General features: G+C 33.1%; 3 protein-coding genes across 3 annotated transcripts; 1 reads left to right on the top strand and 2 right to left on the bottom strand.

Moving 5' to 3' along the window:
- Positions 1–3,591: 3,591 nt before the first annotated feature.
- Positions 3,592–4,858, bottom strand: LOC104888001 (probable calcium-binding protein CML18). Its single transcript, XM_010672806.4, has one exon. The coding sequence runs from the start codon at positions 4,248–4,250 to the stop codon at positions 3,756–3,758; it is 495 nt and encodes a 164-aa protein (XP_010671108.1). The 5' UTR covers positions 4,251–4,858; the 3' UTR covers positions 3,592–3,755.
- A 4,830-nt stretch (positions 4,859–9,688) lies between these two features.
- On the top strand, positions 9,689–15,148 carry LOC104888000 (pectinesterase). The gene is made up of 4 exons (XM_057393223.1): positions 9,689–10,303; positions 11,746–12,161; positions 13,944–14,083; positions 14,442–15,148. Exons 1-4 carry the CDS (start codon positions 9,689–9,691, stop codon positions 15,146–15,148), a joined length of 1,878 nt encoding a protein of 625 aa, XP_057249206.1.
- Positions 15,149–15,475: 327 nt separating this feature from the next.
- LOC104887999 (hypothetical protein) lies at positions 15,476–19,678 on the bottom strand. The gene is made up of 5 exons (XM_010672803.4): positions 19,422–19,678; positions 17,932–18,035; positions 17,701–17,776; positions 16,401–16,484; positions 15,476–16,306 (listed from the first exon to the last, which is right to left on the bottom strand). The coding sequence occupies exons 1-5, from the start codon at positions 19,425–19,427 to the stop codon at positions 15,782–15,784; spliced, it is 795 nt and encodes a 264-aa protein (XP_010671105.2). The 5' UTR covers positions 19,428–19,678; the 3' UTR covers positions 15,476–15,781.
- Between the last annotated feature and the right edge of the window lie 1,169 nt (positions 19,679–20,847).

Here is a 20,847-nt window from a genome sequence, read left to right as displayed (position 1 = left end):
TACAGGGAAAGAAGTAATTAAGCTCGAATGTTTTGGTGCTTCATACTATAGAATAGATTGTGTCCAGATGTTTATTCTACAGTGATAAAAAATACTCGTATGATCTAATTCTTTATATCTATCTTTTCTACAAAAAAGAAACTATTGTCTGTTTCATATTATTTGCAACGATTTGACATAAAATGTGAGTAGAAAATGTCTAATCGTTGCAAATAATATGAAATGAAAGTAGTATAAGTTTCTCAAGAATTTCGTGTTTAATTTAACCGTCCATAATATTTTATAGCATGAAAACGGCAAAATTCAAGGCAATTAAGTTGGTAGCAAAAACTTGAAGATATACTCCCTCCCATATGAATTAATAGTCATATTCTCCCAACATTTCTTAGTGAAGAATTTCCCAAAACTAAAAAAAAAAAAATTCAATAATAGTTGTCTCCTCCACATTGTCTCTTCACGTGTACATTTAACTAGGATCAGAATTTCCTATGTCTAGTGTAATTGAACTCCGGATACCCTCGCAGCAGGGTCAGAGGTCACTAAAGAATATGACTTTCTTGTTAGTTGAATCAGAAGAATCCCAAGAGGATCATCAAGGACCTTGGGATTTCGCATCTAGTAGACATTGGGATCTACTAGGTGTTGTTCGACAATCTCTCTATGAAGACTGTTAGGATTTTGTATCTTAAGAGATTTCTTCTCAATATCCAACCTCACCCGTCATCGCTCAAGACAAACTTCTTTCGGACTGGACACATAGTAGTTAGTGTTTTCTTTACCAAGCATGTACGAGTTAATGTAGTTTTTCTCAGTGATAGTTGTTTCTGTTTGATTGTATTAGCATTAGGCTGCACTCTAATTTTCAATTAATGCAAATTTCCTCGATGTCAAAAAAAACTAGAATCACATCTGAAAATACAATTATAGTAATTTATTTCTAAATCTAAGGGACATTCTAAAATAGACTATTTTACTACTCTTCCATGACTTCCAAGTAAGAGAACATACATATATCATTACGTAGCTAAAGATTGGGTAACAAATCAAATTAGATATTCTTTATACGAGACTATGAGTTCTAGTAAGGTTAAGGTAGACAAATTTTCATGTTCAACAAAAAAAAGTCTTGACTAAAGTTCAAAGTAGCTACTTTGAAGAACTTATATTAGAAAATCAGATATATTGGATATTAAAAGATATTGGTAGGCACATAAAAGTACTTAATGCAAGACCAAGTCAATAACGAGTTAAGTCAATTTATGTCATTTGAAGTTTGAATTCTTTATAAACCACCACTGTCACCTATGTCAAGAAAAATCTAACATGACAGAATATTAATTTAGTTACTTGTGATATAATTAATAAAAGTAGTGGCTAGTAAGTGGTCCTCATAACCTGGGCCATTCTTTCACTAAACTAGAGAAGAAACAAAAGGAAATGCATCTCTTTTTTCCCTTCTTGTTGACTGCACTATCTTTTCTCATGTTTACTGCCTCATTTTCTGTTCAACATCCTGAGCTGTATGATACAAAGACATTTACATCCATTGTGACAGTCAAATGCTTTGGAGACCTATCCGATTCGTTTTAACATACCTTGATTCTTTTCCTCAGAGATGTTGCCAGTTCCTGTAGGACTTACATTCGTGTTGGCGATTGCTGGAGGTGTGATCAGAACTGGACAAAAAACCGCCAAAATCTGGCAGAAATACGGTCACAAGTCCTGGCAATAACCCTTAGAAGTTAGAGCCCTAGACTGAGGACATTAAGGAGTTGGGTTATCCATTATGAACCATTATGGATAGCTTTTTGCTCAATGATAGATTCATTCAAGAGCTTTATTGGTGTCAACATTGCTGATGGGTTATGCATGACGAAAAGTTGTGATGAATGTCACCACACATGGAATTTAAATATATGGTTGTGATGGTGATGGCGATGGCTGGTGGGGATTCTATCTTCACAACCAGCTAGCCACACATGTATGGGTGGAGCATTGCTTGTTGACCAATAACACTGATGACTCGATGTCATTACCTTGTCTAGCAGTATAGGACTCACCCTGACAAGTTCATGCTCTTAGTTAAGGCAGTGATAATTGTACCCAAGACAAAAACATGCAAGTAACTATATCCTTCAACAACTTTCCAGTTTCGGGAAAGGCTTATTCCGAGGATGCCAAGGAAGACAAATGGGTGTATCATCAGCATTTCTATAGACTATAGGTGTAATTGGAGGAAGTGTAGCACCATCTATTATTAGCCAAGGAAATAGATTAGCAACTCCTAATAACAACTCCACCAAAAGCATGATTCTTCATTTTTTTTCCTCGCGCTCAAAATCTTTCAACTACATAATTAGTCTTCTACACCTCCCCCTAAAATCTGAAGTAAAAAGAAGAAAAAGAAAAAAAAAATTGTATAACAACATTGATAAACAATTATGAATTAAGAGCTTGACATAGCTAACCAAGCAAGCACTTGGAATGTGTATGTCAGTGAACTGCAATCGGGTGTTTGTACAACTTTCTCAGGTCACTAAACATCTAGAAACACCACATAGAACATGGAAGATATGGTATTAATTATTAAAAGGGGATTTGTTTCTATATACAGCCGACTTTCTTACATCTGGGACTGAATCATTGCTAACTTATGCCAATCTGACAAGCTTAGCAACTCTTCGTCACTAGTGCCTTGAATGAGAAGCAGATGTAAACAAAGTCTCAACTACCAGAAAGGCAGCTGCTGCCACCCTTGCCCTTAAAGAGAAGTTTTATTGTGGGTGAAACAAAAGACACCCTTCTCCACTTTAATTATCCAAAAGAAATTATTAATCGCTATTTCCACTTCTAGTATCCTTCTATGTATGTACTATCACAAGACGGCGACCTCAGCTTGCTTCATCATTAATCCTCCAACATCATAACAGAGTACTATGAAGCATATATGGATGTCTTGTTGCAATTTTCAGATAGAACATTGAAGAAAAAATATTATTCTAGAATGCACGCAAGATGTTCATTGATTATGATGGTCTTGATAATTTGGTGCTCTATAAATAAGCAGCTTCAAAATTTAAAGGGAAGACATTACACAGAAACAAAGAGAGTTGTATCCTTTTATGGAATCCTTGTTTTTCTGTTTGTATATTTATCATTCAAAAGTAGACTAGAGCCTCGACATTTATATGCTTACATTGTCACAACAAGTACATCACATAGCATAACTCCATTAAGAGTTTGATTCTTCCAACTAGGCCACAAGATTAAGCAACCAATCTCTAGATTATAGTACTAGTTATTTGTAATCTAAGCAGAGTCCACTAGTGATTCAATCAACAGCAACCTTCCTACTAAATAGCATACCGATTATAGACGAGTCGGACTACTTATCATCAACTATTTGGCAAATTTGATCTTGCCCACAGCTCAATTTTCGGAACATAACAGCTTCGCCTCCAAAGACTTGAACAAAATAAAACAAACCAAGAGCATAGAACATTTAAGTTAAACCACTGGTACAGAATGTATATATACAAACAGAATTCCAAATATTCCATGTGATCCATAAAACTTGAATAACAATCCACATAAACCTTAATCAAACTGGAATTTATAATATATATAGTAATAAAGGTCAAAACCAAATTCCTTGACAAAATCATGTTAATCTCTCAATGAAAGAAAAAAAGGTCTAAATACTCACAGACCAGCAATTGCAATAGCATACACCAGACACCATACACCAGGTTGGTTCAAATCCAAGAATTATCGAAGGCGGCGGAGGTGATCGCCTGCGAAAATTCCTGAAAGCTAATACAACCATCACCATCAGTATCAGCCTCCTTAATCATACCAGTAAGCTCCTCAGCAGTCAAAGCATGGCCGAGCTTCGCCATCGAATGAGCGAGCTCAGCAGCAGTAATCAAGCCATTTCCATCCCTATCAAACATCTTAAATAACTGCTTCAGTTGATCCTCACTGTAAGGACATTTTGCTGGAATAAGATCAGGTGATACCAATGATATAAACTCTGAAAACTCTATCATTCCATTATTGTTCTTATCTGCTGCTTGAATTAGGGTTTCTAACTGATCTTCGCTTGGTTTCAACCCTAATGATCTCAACAACGACCCTAACTCTAATTGAGTTAGTTTTCCATCATTGTTTCGATCAAATGTTCGAAAAATCTCCCTTAATTCTGCTATTTGTTCGTCGTCTAATTTTACTCCATCCTTATCACTACTCATTTCTCTCTCTCTCTCTCTTCCTCTTAATTTCCACTAACAATTGATCGAAAAATTCCGCTATCAAATTCAATTCTGGAAATTTGAACTTTTTCCAGAAATTTGAAGATGAAAACTTCAAGATTTTGACGAGTACCAAATAAATTCGTCGATCTAGAGAATTTTCGGATCGCAGAAACAAATTGAGGAGAGAGAAAATAAGAAATTTTCGGATCTTGAGGCAAAATTATTGGGGGAAAAAGTTGAAGGTGATGAATAATAATTATCAAAAGAAAAAAAAAAGCTGTTGATTTGAATTCGGTGGTAAGTCAACGACAATCAATGGTTACTTGATGATTGAATTTGATTCTGAAACCCTAATTTTTGAATGAAAAGAACAAAATTAATTTAGTTGTGATAATAATACTGCAATCATATAGTAGTGCAGTAGATAATGTTAAATTTGAGAAATTGAATTGGGGGAATTTTGAGTTTTATTCTGTGGAGGTTAGACAGAGTCAAAAGGTATGCAATTTTCAAATAAAGGAATGGTGATTGATGATTGGTTATTGGAGTATTTATGTCGTTATGTCCCGCTAATCACGTTTGAAAGGACCAAATTTATGTAATTTTATTTTATGCATCTTTGAGGAAAAAAAATTGAAGCTTCTTTATGAATATTTGGTGATGATATGAATATATGATAATAAGGATTAGTTTTTACTTTTTATGATGGAAATGTAGAATATTTTGTTGTGAATTGAATATGTGAGTCTAGACCTAGGCATGGGCCGACTCGGGCCTGATTACGGGTTTGAGATAACGGCAGACCATATAGGATTGAAATTAATAGACTTTGTCCATGGTCCGACTAGGCCTACGAGCGGGATCGTTCCGCCTACGAGCCTTGCCTGTGTTTGATTTTGTTTTTTTTTTTTAATTCTTAGCAGTTTTAGACTAAAAAAAAATCAAGAGAAGGGGCTTTCGGCTCACGGGCTGGCCCACAAGCCATATATGCAGGCTTATGCCGGATCAAGCCTGGAATTAAATTTCTTGATCGTGACAAGCCCACGTAGCATACAACAACTCGGTCCTCAAGCGGTCTTGAGCCAAGCTGTGTAGGGTTGGCCCGGCCCATATTTACCTCTATATGAGCGTTCGAAAGAAAGTACATATGTAGATGCCTACTAATATTTTTATACTAGAATTTTTTGCACGCGATGCGTGCTTGATTTTTTTTTCGAATAGAGACTCAATTTTCTTCGACATAAGAGTCAAAAATTGAACATTACACATATGAATTATGATTGTTTTTAGTTGTAAAATTTGATTGGTTTAGTTTCTATCACTTAAGTCTCTCACCATTCTTTTTGTTTTTTTTTTTTACTTTTCAAAGTTAAATTCAATGAATAAAATAGAAATTTTTTTGAATTTATTTATGATTTCTAATATTATAATTTTTTAGTTGATTTTTGAATTAAGTACAGTACTTCATAAATTGTAAAGAAAGTAGATACTTTGATTTCAAGTCAATTTTTTCATAGGTTGTAGTTTGTAAGTGAATTTTTAAGTTTTTGTAAAGTTTCCTCATTTTAGTGATTTGCATAACGTAAATTATGCAATTTTATGATTTTAGTTGACTTGTGAGTGATTATTATAATACTTCCTCCGTTTCTAAATAAGTGCAACATTTGCATAGTGTTTACTATTCACAATTTAAATTTTAATTAGCTTTGGTGATTTACATTTTAGGAAAAACATAGTCATGTGGGATCTTGTTAGATTCGTCTGAATGTGAATTTTTTAATATCAACTTTTTATAATTTTTACTTATTGATAATTGAAGATATTAATGGTTAAAATAATGCATTGGCAAACGTGCAAACAAGAAATGTTGCACTTATTTAGAAACGGAGGAAGTAATATTTTTGATATTTTTGTTTGAAGCCCCCTTTGATTTGTAAGTGAATTTGTAATATAGAATGGGAAGGGGGTAAGATAATCTCTTCATTCGAGGACACCATAAATTGATAATTTATCTCTATTATATAATAGAAAAAAATACGTCCAAATATATGTAAAAGTTTCATTATATATAGAAAACACTATAAAAAAAAGTAAATAAATTTTTTCCTTGTCTAATTTCTAAATTCTGATTTCACTACAAATACACCTCTATTTTTTTTTATCATGACCCACCATTAATTGTGAATGGTTCTTGAGAATAGTGATTTGTAAGTAAATTTTTGTAAATGTTTTTGTATGTATTGACGTTCTAGGTTATTAGTTTTAGTTTGTATATTAATTTTAAGTTTTAATAAAGTTCCTGATTATTTGAGTGATTTGCGTGATTTTTATAACGTGATTTTTTCAATTGTATGGGTGATTTGTAAAGTTTCTTCTTTTAAGTGATTTATGAGTGAGTGTTGTAAATTTATTTTCGGTATTTTGATTTTGACATTCCTTTTGTAATTTAGAAAGAGAAGGGGGGCAAAATAGGCTTTTCAAAAGAGGACACCATTGCTCCCCCCTTCCCTTATATATTTTTATATTAAAATGTTTACGAATATTGATATTTATTATAATGAATACTATCAATGTATTTGGTAATGTTGATGATGGTAATAAATTTGATGAAATTGATTTTGTAAGATAGGTCCAAGTCAAAATACATATAAAATATACTACTAAATTGGATCATAAGTGTTATGCATCGGTCTCACAAAAGCTATAGTTAAGCTTATGTAACAAAATAATTCAAACTTGTACTTCTATATAGTAGTAGGACAAGTAGGGTTGAATTTCCGTGCATCAAGCTTACGATTGTGCTATTCTAAATAGATAGGTCTTTAGATTTGATACTAAAGGTAAATAAGTTGATGGATGTGAAAATAGTGTCTATAACAAATATATATATATATATATAATATATAATATATATATATATATATATATATATATATATATATAACCCAAAATTAGATATAGTAGTGCTAAACATGATGAAAAAAGGTAACTAAAAATCATCAATGGTAAACAAGGTCCAAGGGCGTTGGTTTTTCCCCTAGCATGCAATGGCTTAATTAGTTGTCCCTTTTCATTATTAATAGTTGGTATAGTGATTAATTCATAAGGTTAAGAGGATAGGTGTTCGGCAATTCATTTTAATTACCTATACAGTTATTAGACTCCACTTTTACGTTTAACAATGCTTCACACATCCTATTGTCACATAGCCTAGATCAAACAAGTCCATGGCCTAAGGAAGAGTCGTCCAAGTTTGAACTCATCGGCAATTATCTTATAGGATCTAACCCCCCGGAGTTAGCAATAATAGCCACCTTAAAGCGAATTTGCTTTGAACCATCTTTCGAAAGTCACAACTATTGTATATGAACCAATTGTCCAAAAAAAACTACTCACGTACCGAAAACTATAAATATATCTATTAATTTGAGCAAGAAAACTTCTTTGGATACCCTTTCAGATGTTACCAAAATAGATAAAGCATAATTAACATTCATATTGACCTACTAGGACAAGGAAATTAAATTATCCCCTCGGTTAGGCAAATCATTATAATTAACAACTATAAGAAATAAAGTAAAAAGGAAGGGGGAACTATGCGAGTACATATTTAGGGATCACTCTAACCCGTAATAGGCCAAGGAAAACTGATGTCACATATTGATAACATCTACTAATATAGATCAATGAAAAGACATACAACATTTACAATAATGAAAATCTACTACAAAATTTATAATCAAGAACGGTAAATTTTGCATAGTTGAATGCAACTCCAAACTTATGGTTCCGAATTGATTCTTGTAAATAAATTTTTCGATGACTAGATATATTTTATAAAGAAATCTACTAAAAAAAATGATTTTCATAAACTCCAAACATATGTGTTATAATCGTCTTGATACAAAATCTTGTAATAAATCTAAGATAATGTTGCTTCCTAATCTTATTCTCCACAATCTTCAACATGGTAACTAAAAAAGAACAAACCAACCTCCTACTATTATATACGAGACTACAAACGCAATGATAGACGAGGCTACGAAACCCCCCGCGTGTTTGGATCCTCTAGAGTTGTAAAATAATTCTACAAGGTAGAGTTTGAGCAATATCGACCATTCAATAAAAAATCAACGGCTCATATAATCTCTTTCCAAAATTCCCCCTATTTTATCTCATCAAAATCTACCCCTAAATCTTTCCCTTCCATCAATATGAGCCCTTGATTTTTTGATGTATGGCTCAGATACAACTCTATCTTGTAGAGTTTCACTAAAACTCTAGAGGATCCGGACTCCCGCGCTCCATGGACCATAAGAGAGATAAAAACTTCCACAAATAGAGAGAAACTCATTATTAAATCTAATAACATGATAATAACAACAATTTGGCGCATTTTGGCTTATACATTAATCACCTACTTTCCTTTGACCGTATATTGTGATTTTTGCGTACAAAGTAATGCCGGATTTTTTTAGATTTGGTTCCATATATATACTTTCACGATCTCAAAGGTAAATATTAAGCAGTCACAATTATACCCAAAAAAAAGTGTTAAGTATGTAAAAAATAAGAAATGTACGTAAATCAGGTCATGACGCGAGCCATATATTAGTATTGATAATAGCTACACAAAATACACTAAGAGATATCTTAATCATTAAGCACCGATTTATCAAGTAACTTTTTTTTAAATAATAATCAAGAAAGTAATTGACTAAAACGCAATGATAGAAGTACACTTTTTCATTCCCTCAAAGGAGAAAAAAAAAAACTTTTTCATTGTTTGTTTTTTTTATTTATAAGAGTCATGAAGGCAGTATAAAATACAAAGAAGGAGAGGGGAGATTCAAACATAAATGTACCTGTAATTAAACTTAAATTCTCTTGAAAGCATCTGTCAAAAAAATTATCTTCAAAGCAAAATTGAAGTTTAGTGGAAATAAAACTCCATCTACGCATCTATATCTATTTATGTAACTACTATTTACATCACCTTTCATTACCTCCAAATTCATTGAGAATCAACGTGTATCAATATATTTTTAGAAACGATTTCTATCCAATATTCTCTTTACAGCTAATTTAAAGTTTTAATTTAATATTAATCTTTTTCATATTCCTCGAAAAAAAAACTTAGGATCGTACTCACCTCAATATATCTTAATCTATCATCGTCATACGTCAATAATTCAAGAAAATTCATCGTGTCATATTTTACACGTAAATATTAATTCCTAACAAAGGAAGTATATATAGATTTGGAAAAGATCAAAGTTCTTATTGGTGTATCCAACTAGTAATCCTAACCTAGGTAGATATATACTTATATAGACATCTATATATATATATATATATTTATATTTATATTTACCACATATCTGCTAAATTCTAAACTCAAACCCTCCTCTAAGCTCTAACTATTATAGTCATTAATGGAGTACGATAAACTTAAACCCACCGAATCAGCTAGGTTCGCAGAACACTTAACCCAAACCCAAACTCGAACTCGAAAAAACATCTATGCCCAATACGTGGTCGTTGCTTTAATATCAATCCTAGTAACGCTAGCAATAGTAACAACAATTTTAGTTGTTACAAACCACAAACACAACTACAAATCTAATAATGTACCATCACCACCAACACGTGTTAACTCGACCGGGTTAACCCATAACCCGGAAACACCGTTGTCGGAGTCACTGACCCGTATTTGTCAGGTAACTCGGTATCCGGACCTATGTGTTAACTCGTTAGGAAAGTATATGAATAAAAATTACTATATTGATGAAATTGGGTACGGTGAGAAACATGGGAATATTGTGCATGTATCATTAAGTGTAACAACAGAAAGATTAAAAAAAGCATTGGATTATTTTATGATGGAAATCAACGGTTATGATGAAGTGAAAGATTCGTTTCAATGGTCAGCACATGATGATTGTGTAGAGCTCATGGAAGAATCGGTGGAATTGCTCACACGTAGTGCTAGCCCTCTTCTTCAACTCTCATTATCTAATTATTCAACCACTAATCAGAGGAATATACAGGTAAAGAAAAGGTTTTAGTTGATAATTGATATTGCTAAGTACTTTTAATATGTTTGGTGAAATTATATAATTCTCATTATTGTTTTTGTCTTGTTTGGTTAATATATTGGTCTGTTTTTCTAGTTCTTTTTGTTGGTCTTTTGATGTCTTGTATGAATTTCTAGCAATTAGACAATTAGGGTTGGTTTTTGGTAACGACTATCAAACAGGTCGTTAGGGTTTTGTGTAAGTATTAGACAATTAGGGTTGTTTTTTGGTATACGTATTAGTCAATGACCTAATACATAGGTTGGAATTTGGATGTTATACAGTTAGGTAATAAACATGTACGTAGGATAATTTTTTCAAAGGGGAATATATGTAGAGATTAAATTTCACTCTTGATATAAAAACTTCGACTGAATTGCTATATTTGTGCTAGTTAATGTAGTACTCCCTCCGTCCCATAATATAGTGCTTATTTCATTTTTGGTGGTCAAACTTTAAAATCTTTGACCGAATATTCTCATTTGTATATATAAAAAAACATATTCATGTAGGATCTTGTTAGATTCGTCTTAATGTGTAGTTTCATAATATCAACTTTTTATATTTTTTATTAATAAGGAAGTGAAGATATTACAGGTCAAAGTTACGTTTTGGAGACCGTGAAAAAAGAAACAAGCACTATATTATGGGACGGAGGGAGTAATAGGAACACATTCAATATTAAAAGTGTTTTTATTTAATGAAGGGTGGATTCTTTGCACCTTATAAAAAAGTTTTAGACAAAATATGATTATATAAATTCACTTAATAAGTTTAGTTTTGAATAAGTTGCTTTAAGTTTAGATAAGTTTCGCTCAAAAAACGAACCCTAAAGTTGACTTATCTAAAAGTATTATTTAAATTGATTTGACTTTATCTTTTAACTTAATTTGTATGAGATCGGTGAGTTGTAAATGAAGGTGAAGGATGATTATAAGTTTGTCAAAAATTCACTAAGTTGAGTCAAGATGATATTTCAAAAAAAAGAATAAAATTAATTAGAGTTGGAGTTCTTATGTACTACAATCTCTTTGTAATCTCTTGAAATTGGGATAATTGATTACAATGACTCCCTCAATCCAGGATTAACTATTGTATGTAAACTACATAGATTTTGTGATAAAGTACTACTAGATATATATTTCTATAATAGGGGATATATTTACATGGAAATAATTTGAAAATAACTATAGTAAAGAATATATTGTCTTATTAAATACTCTCTCTATATTTATTTGTATTTTCTATTTTAACTTTCTAATTATCTCTTAAAAATTTCCTAATAAATAGGAAGAACTAACAAGAATCGAAGATATAATCATATAAACATATTTCTTTACTTTTCTTCTCATATCCGTCTTTTTGGATTTTCTAATGATTCGTTTGTGATTTATGCATAAAAAAACACTAAAAAGAGTCAACGCTACACGAAAGACTTGATGACATGGATGGCAACCATATGTGCAAACCAAGCCACGTGTACGGAGGGATTTGAGGAAGCAGGTGGGCCACTTAAAGATCAAACGGCTCAGACCTTACAAGAGTTATGGCAGATAGTAAGCAATCACTTAGCTTTATCAAGCACGATAGTCAACTGCGACAACGACGTCGTATCACATAGAAGGTTGATGGGCCTTGGAAGCCCAAGTTGGATTTCAAGGAGGAACATGGATCAGCTAAGCAGGCCAATAGACAACATGCAGCCCAATATAACAGTTTCTCAGCATGATTATGGGCCTGCTAATGGCACTGTTCGGTCCATTAAGGAAGCTATTAAAATGGCTCCAAAGAAAAGCAAGACTCCATTCGTCATTCATGTCAAGGCAGGGAGGTAAGTGGCTACATAATCATGTTTATCATTTTAGCCCCCTAATATTTTATCATTTTGTCATAGTTATAGGAAAAAAAAATTTGTCTAAATCGTAGGAGTTTTTGTAAAAGTTACTTTATGATAAATTTGGTAGAATTGAAAAAGGGTCTCGACAATCTAACAAGGAAAAAGAGAGTTTAGTCCACTTATAACTTTTAAGCACGAAGTGGTTCCATACTAAAATCAATTGGCAATACGCGACAACTCACATGTGTACAACATATTAAGGGTTTAACATTTCACAAAATGATAAACTAGTTTTTTATGCTTGGGCTATGTTTCGAGTAATTGTAATTTTCATTTATTGATATTTTACTTTAAAATTATAATACTAAATATTATTTGGTTTAGTTGTTAAGATTTTAATATAAAAGTTTGAAGTCATGGGTCAAATCTTATAACATGCATTTTTGTAATTTTTTATTATATGTGGGTTTACATGAAGAAAACATTCTAAGGATAGTGCCATGTGTCGCAATTCCTTGTTTATGAACACCTTTTAATATAGGAGAAATTCACAAGAGAGGGCCCAACTATTACCCATTTTCTTTTATAGGTCCCAACTATGGATTATTCTTTGAACGTCCTAAGTTTACCATATTTTTACTTTTATAAGTCCTGAATTACTTATAAACGGTTTAACAGGTAATATTTTTAAATGTTGGCCCCATTTTATGGAATTTTTTCCTTAAATAATGCAAAAGTGGGTTTTAATTCCCAAAATATGCTCAAAAAAATTAAAATTCCCTGCGTACCGTCCACGTAGGACGGCACGCGAGAAAATTATTTTTTTTTTGTTTTAACCCACGGAAACCGCTACTCAAAGTAGCGGTTTAATTTTAAAATAAACCGCTACTCCGAGTAGCGACTTATAAATATAAACCGCTACTCGGAGTAGCGGTTTATAAATATAAACCGCTACTCTGAGTAGCGGTTTACCTGCGCAAAATATGGTAAGCAGATATCAGTTTTCATAATAAACCGCTACTCCGAGTAGCGGTTTTACCTAAGTTGAAAAAAAAAAAAAATCTCGGCACTTGTAAACCGCTACTGCAAGTAGCGGTTTTACTAAAAAAAGAATTCTCGCGTGCCGTCCTACGTGGACGGTACGCAGGGAATTTTAGTTTTTTTGGGCATATTTTGGGAATTAAAACCCAATTTTGCATTATCCAAGGAAAAAATTCCCATTTTATGGGTCTTTTTCATTTCCTGAAAGCGTTCGAAGATGATAAACATTTAAAAATCTTACCTTCTAAACTGATTGATTATAAGTAACCCAGGACCTATGAAAATCACAAGATAGTAAACTTGGGACCTGTATGGAATAATTCATAGTTGGGACTTATAAAAGAAAATGGGTAATAGTTCAACTCTCTCTTGTGAATTTTTCCTTTAATATATTAGTAAATATAGATTTATCCCAACACTATGGCGTTTGCATTAGTATTGTTTCCGTCTTGAAGACAAATATGAGAAATAAGGAAGACATAAAATCTTTATAGAGAAAAGATAACGAAGGTAAATGAGGGACTTCTATAAAGGTAAAGTGTATAATGTAATGACAATTGGGATAGGATTTTGAAATACTAATTTTTGCTTATTGCATAAAAGTAAAAAAAAACAATTTATTAAATATATTACCCTCAAAATCAGAGGGTCATGATCAATAAGTTAAATGGAGCTTATTACTTCAAAATGAATAGTCCATTAATAATGATAATAACTTTGTTTCGATGGATGCAGATACGAAGAGACGAATTTAATGGTGGGAACAAGTAAGACCAACATATGGCTTATAGGCGATGGTAAAGGAAAGACAATTATAACGGGAAGTAAAAGTGTGTTACGTAATAATGTAACAACTTTGAAGACCCCCACTTTTGGTAAATATATCGCTCGCTCTATATCACCCTATTTTATATTTAATTATAAAAATGGTATCATGTAAGGTTGGAAAGGACGATTGTTCAATCTAACAATGGAATAAACTTAATATGCATATCACAACTTTTTCGACTCAGTTTTCAAAAACTTTGAGGTATATTGCATCAAAAATACTGGTTATTTGAAATAAGCTTCACCATCATTATGTTTAGAAATTGAACAAACAAAAACAGTTAACAACATATTAAACTAGTTTTGATAGTAAAAATCAACTATTCAATTGTATCATGAGATTGTAAATACTGGTTTTGTTAATCATATATGACTTATTTTAATTTATTTTAAATTTTTCTGTAGGTGTTAAAGGGCCTGGTTTTATGGCTCGTGGAATAACATTTGAAAACACAGCAGGTGCAGAGAATCACCAAGCTGTGGCGCTTCTAGTTAGATCTGAACAATCGGTGTTTTACGATTGTGAGATGAAAGGTTATCAAGACACTTTATACGTACTTACGAACCGCCAGTTTTACCGAAACTGTGATATATATGGAACAATAGATTCCATATTTGGTAAGGCACAAGCAATGTTCCAAAACTGCACCATTTACTCCCGTAAGCCTATGGAGCAACAAAAGAACACAATCACAGCCCAAAAACGACCATGTCCTTATACATGTTCAGGTATATCCATCCATGAATGTCAAATTCGCGCCGCGCCAGATTTGGAACCTGTGAAATCAAACTACTCAACCTACTTGGGACGTCCATGGAATGAGTTAGCAACGGTTGTGTATATGTTATCGTACATAGGTGATCATGTTGACCCACAAGGGTGGTTGCAGTGGAATTCAACAACTCAAATAGATGGTGTGTTTTATGGTGAGTTTATGAATTATGGTCCAGGTGCTGATACTAGTCATAGGATAAATTCACCTGGTATACACGTTAATATGACAATTGTTGAGGCTACTCGATTTACAGTTGATCAATTTATGGGTGGATCATCGTGGATTGGGCAGACAAAAGTGCCATTTCAAGCAGGATTAGGAAAACACCAAAAATAACTCTTAGTAGAGTTAGAAAAAATTGTCTACTTTATAATTTAGATGCATAAGATAGGTAAGATCGAAATGTTAGGTAGATTAGAAATTTCACATCTGAATTGAATGGTTTCTATTCATTCATTTCTTTTTTATTCAAAACTAACTTTGTACTTTTACAATATTCCGCATACTTCATTTTAACCATTATATATACAAAGAAACGTTAGATCTTGTTATTTTCAAATTATCTAAATTATCTACTTTCCACAATTTTTACTTATTGATAATTAAAAATACTTAGGATTGAATTTCTGTCATGACAAACGCGAAAATCAAAATATCTTGATGAAAACGAAACAATAGTAATACTTTATTTCCTACCAAGTGTATAGAATGAGAAGAAAAGGAAAATTATTTAAGAAAAAACCGAGATAACAAAGAACTAATAAATACATGACAGGATATAGAGATACAAAACCTCGCTGTAAAACTGGAGCAAAGTTAAGTCCCAAAATCACTCGGAAATCATCTATACATCTAAAACAGCTACAAAACCAACCAATAAAATAGCAAGCTACAGGAAATATGATAAAATATCACCAACTACAACTTTCAGTATAACAGTCACATTACGAGATCAGACTTCAGGATTGCTCACTGGTGCCCACCGGCTCTTGGGGAGCCAGATTCAGAGACCTGCGAGTATCCAGCCGCCATGTTTCTTCCTTTCTCTTCCTCGGCCATCTTCTCCCTTGTTTTCTGACCTACATCCTCAGCAGCCTTGGCAACCCTGTTAAAAGCACCCGTAACCCAAGTAGTCCCGGTCAAGATGTAACGATTCTTCATAATAGCAGATCCGGCATTACTCACAGTTTGCTCAGCAGCTGTGAAAGCAGATTTAGTTTTCTCTGAGACTTGGAATTTCTGGTCAACTTCCTTCATCTTGTCATTCACCAAGGCTGTTCCCATGGTAATCTTCTCGCTCAAGCCAATCTTTTGATCCAAAGATGCAACTGTATTAGAAGCAGTAGATGTAAATTGATGCTTTTCGTCGAAGCCCTTTGCTTTGTTAAGTGCATCTTTTCCCAAGACAAAACCCCTGGCTAGCATAGAAGTGACAACATCCTCAGCCTTTTGCACTGGAGAACCAACTATGTCAGAGCTGACGTTCTCAGTGGCCTACATAGTTCGAAAAGAATAGTTAGCTGTTAATGTCCTCATGTTTAAGAAAAGGCATACATACATCTCATTGCAAGCTTCAGATAAATCATACCACAGGCGATGCTGATGTAATAGCTGGTGGCTTGTGATCTGGTGCAAGAGCTATAGTTACTGATTGGTCAACTATTGTCGCACCCTGAAAAAAAAAAATGAGTTATATCTTGAGGACTCTGTTGACTACATAACTTCCACACACCCTGACGGGGGGAGGGGGATAAAACAAAAAAAAGAGCAGCAGAGACATGCAAGAAATATAACATTTTCATAAAGGGCAAAAGGCGGGACTTCGCCAAGGGGCTTTTACGGTGCAGTGAACCAAGAAAAGAAAAATAAAAGAGAGACCCAAATCGGTGCATCTGGTGCTCACATGCTTGGGTGAGGTACGTCTTCTGGCTATAACCAGGAAAAAAATATACTATTCCGAATAGTAAAGACTTGATTATCCTCGTATAAGATCAAAATGACATGGAAAATAAGAGCCTTCAACACAGATGCCAACTTGCCAAGACGCTTTCCTAAAAATATAAGCTGAAGATATGGAGAGGTCACTAAAAACAGATTAAGAGAGCAAGCACCAGCATCACCATCAACATAATTCACTTCCAAAGAGACTATCCCCGAGGAAGATTTAGCAAGTCCCTTAATAAAACAAACAAAATGACTCCTGAAAGAGACTTTAACTTCGCCTAGTAAATTAATCAAATAAAATATTAATAAGTGTGCCCCTGTAACTCTGAACTTCAATGAGATCCACAGTGGTGAGTTTATAGTAGGTTGTAGGCTTGTAGCCCAGAAGATCCTACAGCTAATCCTCAAAGGCCCGCATCAATTCAGCAACAAGGCTAAAATTCTATTAGCCTCTGGTCCCAGTATATTTTATTTCACCAAGAAAACAACACCTAGCTTGTCAACATTTCAGCCTAAAAACTAAGAAACAGTCAGAGGCAACAAAAACACAAAATGACACCCAAAACAACCTTAAAGCCCAAGTAATATAGTACCTTAATAAATATAAAGGTCTGCAGCTAATAATTAGATCTCTTAACTTCAGCATCTACAAATTTATGCTATTTTAGGGGCCTTTTAGCTGTGTATGGGACGGGAAAGGTACAAGTGCACAACTAACTTAAAGAGAAAGATAGGTATTATATATAAGATGATTGACACCAATAATTGTAAAGCAAGACTTCAGAGCCAAAAAAAAAAAAGGCCCAACACTAAACTTCATCCCCAACTTTCACATCATTTATCTTACCTGAAGATTCCATTGGAGCTAAAGTACACTACAGATAAAAAGATGAAACAAATATAAAAACCAAAATCAAACAAAAGGTCTTTGGAAGTTGACTTACAGAAAGAAGAACAGCAGTTTCTGCACCTTGAGCATCCTTAAATGTGACATATGCAGTTTGAGATCGCTCATTTTCACTATCGATAGAATAACAGAAAATTAGGAAAGAAAATTAAGAGAGAAATCACATAACTTAGACACATAAAGGTATGGACATTCTAAATTCCTATTTATAGAAAACCAAATAGACAAAATGATTAATTAGCAAGATAATGCACACAAAATAACATACCTGTGCAATTCGATATGTTCAATTTCACCAGAAAATGAGAAGAACTCCTTTATGTCTTGTTCAGATGCTCCAAGGGAGACATTGCATACTTTTACACTTTTTATCTGCAAATACACAACATTTTTCAAGAGAATGCATTTTCACGTCAACGGTGGGTCAGTGATCCCCTAAGGCCTAACTACCTTTTGTAATAGTGTATGATGCAAAAGGCTCGAAAGATCTTTTATCAAATATGTAGACCAAGAATTAACATACTAGAAGTATGAACAAAAGAAAAACGATACGAACAGAAATCCACCATAAAAAGAAAGAACGCTCAAAATTTACTCTGTATAGCTCATGCATGTAAGAAATGGATGCTAAAAGTGGTCTAAAGACTAAATTGTGAAAAATAGGAACTACAATACCCGAATAAAATCCGGCCAAATATGAATGCAGAGAAGATATATGACATCAATTTAAATGGACTACATCATTTACATTCTAACTAGAACATCGTAATATTGTTTTACATCAGTATCTTCCATGGAATGACATGATGCATAATTTGAGTTCAATATAACAAACACCGGCAATAAATGACATGCTCTATTGGGTTCTTCAAACAATGACACTTTTCCTTTACATCTTATCTGGCAACAAGATAACACACAAGACCCTACCAGCAAAAAAATGAACCTACAAAAAAAATTCATCCTCGACCAGTCAACTACAAGAAAAGAATTTCATTTCTATTTTTCGAAAAAAAAAGGGAAGATAAGCTGAGGGTGGCCACTGACTGAAATTTCACACCTAATAATACGTAGATATTTTAGAGTGAACAATAGGGACCCTTAATTCAAGCAAAAAAAGTCATAATTTATTCCAAATTAAAGGGCTCCAACATTATACTTGTTTAATTCCACCTTTGGCAACACAAAAGTGATCAAATGACTTTCAATTTACTATACCAGCGTGTATTTTGGGCAGCAAGCAACGAGAACGAGGAAAAATCAAACCATTTTTCGCGAAAACCGAAAACAAAGTGATTAAGATTAATTTTAGATGTAAAGAAGAAGCAACTGTAAGGCAGTACTTCATCTCCAACCCTTTAATGTGATCTGTAGGCTATGGACTCTATGATCATGTAAGATCATCTTCAGACATGAATTCATAGAAATTCATAGAGTAATAGATATATTATCAAATAAAACCGTATAAATCTATACCCAAATTACAAAATCAAACCCTAAATCTCGACATCAAAAACCTATCATCCTAAACAAGCTAAATCAAAATGAAATTCTAACACGACAAAACGAGGAACAAATTTGATTAAATTCACAGATTAACAAACACAAATGATTAATAATCGATAGATTAAGTGGAAAACAATCATAAGATGATCAAATTGCGTATATTCTGAAGTGATTCGATTGAATAATAAGGGATATAAAAAACGCATAACATAAATGAATTAAGAAGAATTAAGAGAGAGAAATGAAACGCACCGACATAGAGTAGTAAAAATGGCAGAAATTCGATCGTAGATAATAGAGAAAATTGAATGAAAAGAAAAGGTGATTGACTTTAGTTAGGGCTTATGCTATAAGAATGAAAAAAAGGGAGAGGGATTATGTGAGTAGCACGCCTGATGAAGGAGGGAGAGTCGTTTGCGAATTGCGATGGTGGAGGGGAGGTTACGCTAACGTCGGAGTCACGTTTTTCCCCCTTTCTTGTATCGCAATTGGAACATTTTAGCTTTTACGCTTATTGATGTGTCGATATATAATTCGGAAATCTAGACAAATATAATCTATCTATCTCTATTCTATATGGGAAGAGGGGTAGGACACCAAAATATTAGAAACCCTATTTTACCCTCATTACATCTACATTCTAACTGCTTACTTTAATTTAAAAAGGAAAAGGAAACTACCTAATTAATTTAAAAAATAAAAAAAGACATTACAAGAAGAAAACCATCAACAATTCAAATATCCCTAATCTATTAAATATAATTAACAATTAATTTAATTTTCTACCTTCCTAAAAAAAATTTTATGTATTTTCGCACGCATCGCGTGCATATAAAAACTAGTACAAATATATTAAAAGGCATGCGAAAACAAGAAATTGTACCACGTGGCGTTCTTCCTATGAAGTTTTAGTTCATGTAATCCATGTACATTAAAAAAAATTAAGAAATGAGACATCAGGTACATATACTAAGGCCTTGTTTGGTTGACAAAACAAATCATGGGAAGTGCAAATTCTTAGGAAGTAGAAGTATATGAAGTTGTTTGGTTGGCAAAACCATGGGAATTTGCACTTCCTAGGAAGTTCTACTTCCTCCAAAATGGAGGAAGTTACTTACCTAGTTCCCCCTAGGTAAGTAGAACTTCCCATAGGAAGTTCTACTTACCAAAGGAAGTTTTACTTCCCATTATCAACCAAACACAATTTTACATTTCCTAGGAATTTCAAATACATGGGAAAAATAACTTCCTAGGAAGTATGACTTCCCATATACAACCAAACAAGGCCTAAAGTTTTAACCACTAGGGTACGTTGTATTTAGTGTTATTATCATATAGTATTATATTAGTAAATAAAATTTTTTCTTACCCGGGGCATAGCTCGAGCCTAATAACTAGTTAATATATTAAAACGAGTGCATAAACAAGAAATTGTGTCATATATCGCTTCCACTAGAGAGTTTTAGTTCATGTAATTCATGTACTATAAAAAAATAATGCTTGATCTCGAGAGATCAAGTATATATATACCAAAGTTTTAACCACTTGGCTAAGTTGTATTTAGTGTTATTATTCTAAAGTATTATATTAATAAATGAAATTTTTTCTTACCTGGGGCATAGCCCGGGCCTAATAACTAATTTTAACTTAAAATAATGTGAATTTTTACTAATATGTG

The sequence above is a fragment of the Beta vulgaris genome, chromosome 3 (genome assembly GCF_026745355.1).
Source record: "Beta vulgaris subsp. vulgaris cultivar EL10 chromosome 3, EL10.2, whole genome shotgun sequence".
Classification (NCBI taxonomy): domain Eukaryota; kingdom Viridiplantae; phylum Streptophyta; class Magnoliopsida; order Caryophyllales; family Amaranthaceae; genus Beta; species Beta vulgaris.
The sequence above is the reverse complement of the archived record's forward strand: the minus strand, read 5'-3'. Positions and strand labels throughout refer to the sequence as shown.

Coding starts and splice junctions, on each gene's coding strand:
- LOC104888000 (XM_057393223.1), top strand. CDS start 9,689: ATGGAGTACGATAAACTTAAACCCACCGAATCAGCTAGGTTCGCAGAA. Junction 10,304..11,745: donor CTAATCAGAGGAATATACAG/GTAAAGAAAAGG, acceptor AACACTAAAAAG/AGTCAACGCTACACGAAAGA. Junction 14,084..14,441: donor TTTGAAGACCCCCACTTTTG/GTAAATATATCG, acceptor ATTTTTCTGTAG/GTGTTAAAGGGCCTGGTTTT.
- LOC104888001 (XM_010672806.4), bottom strand. CDS start 4,250: ATGAGTAGTGATAAGGATGGAGTAAAATTAGACGACGAACAAATAGCA.
- LOC104887999 (XM_010672803.4), bottom strand. Junction 16,485..17,700: donor AAACTGCTGTTCTTCTTTCT/GTAAGTCAACTT, acceptor TTTTTTTTTCAG/GGTGCGACAATAGTTGACCA. Junction 16,307..16,400: donor TTACATCAGCATCGCCTGTG/GTATGATTTATC, acceptor CGAACTATGTAG/GCCACTGAGAACGTCAGCTC.